This window comes from Tupaia chinensis, unplaced genomic scaffold (assembly GCF_000334495.1).
Source record: "Tupaia chinensis unplaced genomic scaffold, TupChi_1.0 Scaffold144392_1, whole genome shotgun sequence".
NCBI lineage: Eukaryota > Metazoa > Chordata > Mammalia > Scandentia > Tupaiidae > Tupaia > Tupaia belangeri.
The window spans coordinates 161,914-167,021 of NW_006204252.1; the positions used below are offsets into that span (position 1 = coordinate 161,914).

At 45.7% G+C, this 5,108-nt stretch overlaps 1 protein-coding gene across 2 annotated transcripts in view; it reads right to left on the reverse strand.

Annotated features, from left to right (window-relative positions):
• The window catches only part of HAUS6 (HAUS augmin like complex subunit 6), a 44,860-nt gene extending 41,867 nt beyond the window's left edge, over positions 1 to 2,993 (reverse strand). The window contains exon 1 of one of the 2 annotated variants that reach the window (XM_006166999.3): positions 2,572 to 2,993. In XM_006166999.3, coding sequence (XP_006167061.2) covers positions 2,572 to 2,699 — 128 coding nt within the window. In that variant the 5' untranslated portion in view covers positions 2,700 to 2,993. Of the gene's footprint in view, positions 1 to 2,487 lie in introns of both variants that reach the window. The other variant, XM_014583636.2, reaches the window with a different exon arrangement.
• Between the last annotated feature and the right edge of the window lie 2,115 nt (positions 2,994 to 5,108).

Here is a 5,108-nt window from a genome sequence, read left to right on the forward strand (position 1 = left end):
ATATGATTGTAGTAAATAAATAAGTGAATAATTTTGAAAAAAAAAAAAAAACCCTATTAAACACAAAGCAAAACTTATCCTTCATTGAAAATTCTATATGTCTTATTTAAAGTCATTATTTTATGCCTTTTCCAAGCAGTTAACACATAATTCTTACTACAATCATATGAGGTTAAGTATTATACTATCAGCTTTAATATCAGTTATTTTATTTCATCATCTTTACCAGAAAGTAGTTTGACTATGCTCATTATACAGATGAGACACTGTAAGTTTAGAGTGTTTGGATAATTTTCCCCAAATCACATAATCAGGAAATGGAAAAGCATTAATTTGAAATATGTCACCTCACCTAACCCCAAAACCCACAGTCTTAACTGCTAGATTTTATTTCCTAAACTATCCTTATAATGTAATTCCAGTAAGCCCATTAAAAATGTTACTGTTCCAGGACCAGCAGTTGGCATACTGGCTGTCGCTGGACTCCCATCCAGTCCACCGCAGTTTTCATCCCAGACCCGGTGGCTTAAACTCACACCAGATGTGGATGCGTACATGCCCAAGATCCCAAGAGGAGAATGGAGGAGAAGAGATTGCGGCATGGCCATTCCCGAGGGGTGATTTCTCTCTTTCTGTCTCTCTGTCTCTCCGTTTTTCTGGTGAGCGCATGTGCCCTATAGCAAAAAAAAAAAGTTATTGTGCCAATTTCCCTAATCAAGACAAAGCCTTAAAGAAATATAATATGGAAAACAAATGCTAAATCCCATAAGAAATGTCACACAACTATCAACTAACATGAAAGGCAAAATATCCAATTTACTTCCAAGGAATCAAATCAAGTGAAATTTTGCCTTAGCATTATTCTCTTAAATTCCCACAGTTCACATCTGCAAAAAAAAACTCTTGTCCTCTAAATATTTCTATTCTTTAGCAAACAAATGAAGTTCCACCCATTTTACCTATTTATCCTCTTAAACCTGTCATTACTTTCAAACCTGCTATTATTTTTTTTTTACATTGTACTCTGTTCTCTTCTCTTTGACACTTACTATATTTTCTCATATTTGTGGGCGAGCAGTGGTATGGTGGTTAACATAACTGGAACACATATGGCCAACTGCATGGTTCAACTCCTAGACTCAACAGCTTGAAAAACACCCTTGGCCTGTGTATGTGCCCAAATTCTACAGAGGAGGAAGAAATGGAGAAAAAAATTGTGGAATGACAGAGTGATGGAAGTTTTGGGGTTTTTTTTTGGGGGGGGGTTTGCTATAGGGCGAGTGCGCTAGCCAGAAAGACAGAGAGAGACAGAGAGAAAGCGAGAAATCACCCCCCAGGGGGGATGGCCACGCTGCAATCCCTTCTCCTCACAGGATCTTGGGCACGCACGCACGCATGCACGCACACGCGCCCGGCATGAGTTTAAGCCACCAGGTCCAGGACTTGAACCGCGGTCGACTATGTGGGAGTCCAGCGACATAGCCATTACGCTAACTGCTGGTCCCTTTTTTTTCTTTTTTTTTTTTTTGAGAGATTTTTTGTTATATGGCACATACGCTCACCAGAGACAGAGAGAGAAAGACAGAAAGCAAGCAATCAGGGGTGGTCACACCGCAATCCCTTCGGGAACTAGAACTGGAACTAGAACTAGAACTGCCAAATCTTGTGGAAGTCCAGCGCTCTTAACCACCATGCCACCTGCTGACCCCAACAGTAATAACTTCTAAACAAAGAGCAAACAAAACTTAATTATGGCCTAAACCCTAAGAGTAGAAATTATAATATCTGAAAAATGTCAAAAGAGGAAGCTAGACGAGGGGCAAGAAAGTATAGGGTAGCTACTTATCTTATAAATAATAGTACTGTTCACTGTAAAATTACATAATGGGGAATCAAAATATAACATTTGAAACAGATGAATTAAGACAGTCTAAACACACTAAAACAGTCACTAGAAGAACTGGAAAGAAAATAATTTATAAAAAATTAAGATTGAGGAGAACAGGAGATGGTCTCTGTACCCCAAATTCCTCTTGGTCCACAATGGAGAGGATAAGAATTATCTAAAGTTGAAAAACCTCAGAAGTATGAGCCAACTATTCAGATTTATGGTCACAGCCATAACAGAAGTGGCAAAAGTAGGAAAGGGGCACTGGCTTTCCATTCAATACTCTTCTGTGTTTTGCTAAATGTGGCGTGCTTTAGTTTTCTATGTCAAGAAACGAATAACTATAAACCATGGAATAGCCACCTGCAAAGGCCGGCTCCCTTAAATCCTGAAGGCGTTGGCACATATCGTCCCCCAGCCTTTCGACTACCAACTCGCTGCTTCTCCTACCGCATCAAGGCAGGGTTAAGCTGGCCCTCCAACTCCGCCCCATCCACAAACCGCTACGGGCACTGTTCTGTAATACAGAGTCGGCCTCCTCCACCAGAACGAGGAGCAGCGGCTGCGCAGCCGGGACCTGGCACACAGCAGCCGCTCACCCATTTCTGATTTACAGCCCGGGAGGGAGATCGCGCTCGTCTCCCGGCTGCGACTCCTCGCCCCGCCGGCCACGGTCTGCTTACACTCCAAGGTGCGTGTGCGACACGATCTTTCCACAGGCGACGGTCGCTGAGTCTGGCTCGAAGCCGAGAGCCTGCAGATACATCCAGAGATGCTCTTTCTCAAAGGAGGTGACCCAGGCCGAACTCATCCTCGCTGTGGGCACAGGGACAGCAAAGGAAGAACGTGCAGATCCAAGAGACTCCGAGGGCCCTCGGGATCCCTACCGGCAGACTGAGGTCGCGACGGCCCCTCCAGGGCCACCGCCCGCACCTCCCTCGCCCGGAGCCATTTCGCCTCAACTGGCCAGGCCGTAAAGTCTCCGTGAAATGGAGCCCAAGACGGCGGCCGAGTCACCGCCGCCTAAACGAAGCCACCACAAACCGAGACTCCCGCGCTTAGAGAGAGCAGAGCGCGCCGGCGCAGCCCGGCTTCCGGGGAGGAGGGACTTCCCCAGAGGTTTGTTCTCCCGCCATGCAATGCGCCCGCTCTGCGTCCCTTCCCGCCGCGCTCGCCGGGAAACTACTAGACCCATAGTGCTTTGCGAGGCCGGCGGGTTCTTCTGCGCTGGATAGCAGCGCTGCTTTTGGAGGTCTTCTGGGCTTATGGTTTACGTTCTTAGTGTTTGCATTCGTTTTGCTCTCACGTACTTGTCGTTAAATAAGCTTAAAAACCGTAGATGGAGTGTTATGGCTCTAGGTAGTGGAAAAATACTGGAGTCAACTAGTCTCACTAGCTGTGTGACCCTGAACAAGTCACCTAGCCTCCAAGCGTCAGGTCTATCTTTTTTTTTTTTTTTTTTTTTTTGAGAGATTTTCACTATAGGGCGCGTGTGCTCGCCAGACAGACAGAGAGAGACATTAGAGACAGAAAGCGAGAAATCACCCCCCAGGGGGGATGGTCACGCCACAATCCCTTCTCCTCCATTCTCCTCTCGGGATCTTGGGCACGCATGCACACGAGCCCGGCGTGAGTTTTAAGCCACCGGGTCGGGGACACGAACCGCGGTCGACTACGTGGGAGTCCAGCGACATAGCCATTATGCTAACTGCTAGTTCCCACGTCAGGTCTATCTTGAACAAAATCGTTTGTGCTCTCAAATGCTAGATGCCCCTTTCTGCCACTGGAATCCCACTCAGCATACAGCTTCCCCCAGTAACCTGAATCCATGGCTGTTTTTTTTGTAGCACACCCCATATGCCCCAGGATCTGGAAGTGGGATGAGTGTACTGCTCCTTTCTCATTGACACCTCGAGCAGCTACTACCTCGATAAAACCACTAGCCCCTTTGAACTTTATGCTGTGCCCCATAACTTTTCCTTTCACATATAAGGTCTCTGGGTTGCTAGACTTCATTCTGAGATTTGGCACTTAATGTCCTGTTTCTCCGATATTGCTCCTAGGAGTATCTTTTGGTGAGTTCAGTACCCATGCACATGACCTTTCCAATACCTTGGCCTCATTTTCTTGATTTCCTCTCCAATACCCTTTTCTACCATTCTATCTCAGCTATCCACTTTCTATGATTTGGATCATGGGAGTTCACAAAAGGTACATGTTTTTGAAATTTGATTCCCAGTGTAATGGTGTTGGAAGGTGAAGAGATCTTTAATAGGCGAAGCTTAGTAGGCAGTGATCAGAGGCAACACTCTCACAAACTAATGCTGTCTGAGCACATGAGTGAGTTCTACCTGTGGTCACAGCCATAACAGAAGTTGCAAAAGTAAGAAAGGGGCACTGACTTTTCAGAAGGGGTTAGTTCCCAAAAGGAAGATGGCTGTCCCCAGGCTTCTGTTCTGCATATGCTTGTCATCCTCTGTATTACTGTCTTCCCTGTTATCATGTGGACTAGCCTAAAGCCAGCCTCCACACCAGCTACCATAATCATTAGTCAAATAAACCTCTATAAATCATCCAGTCTCAAGTATTTGTCAGCATACACAAAAGCATACTAAGACACCACTATCATGATACATAAGTCCAGGCCTTGCCATTATTAATTACTGCAATTTCACCATAATCTCAGTTTCAAGCACTGCCTTGTAACATCCTAGTTCAATCACTCTAAATCTTCTCATTCCAATAGTCTGTGGACCACCAGAACATCTAACCCCTTTGTCTCTTCACTGTCTCTTATTCCCTTCATGTCATTATAATCACTAACTTCAACACATCATCAGCTCCCTGACTCCTTTCCCTCTTTGCCAGATGTATCTCTATTTAATAGAGTTATCTACCAATACCTACTTTACACCTGCATATTAGTAACTAAACACATTATAATGCCTGATTCATTAAAAATTCATGACTCTGGGAACCAGCAGTTAGCGTAATGGCTATGTCGCTGGACTCCCACGTAGTCGACCGCGGTTCGCGTCTCGGACCCGGTGGCTTAAATCTCACGCCGGGCGCGTGTGCGTGCGTGCCCAAGATCCCGAGAGGAGAATGGAGGAGAAGGGATTGCGGCGTGACCATCCCCCCTGGGGGGTGATTTCTCGCTTTCTGTCTCTATGTCTCTCTCTGTCTGTCTGGCGAGCGCACGCGCCCTATAGCGAAAACC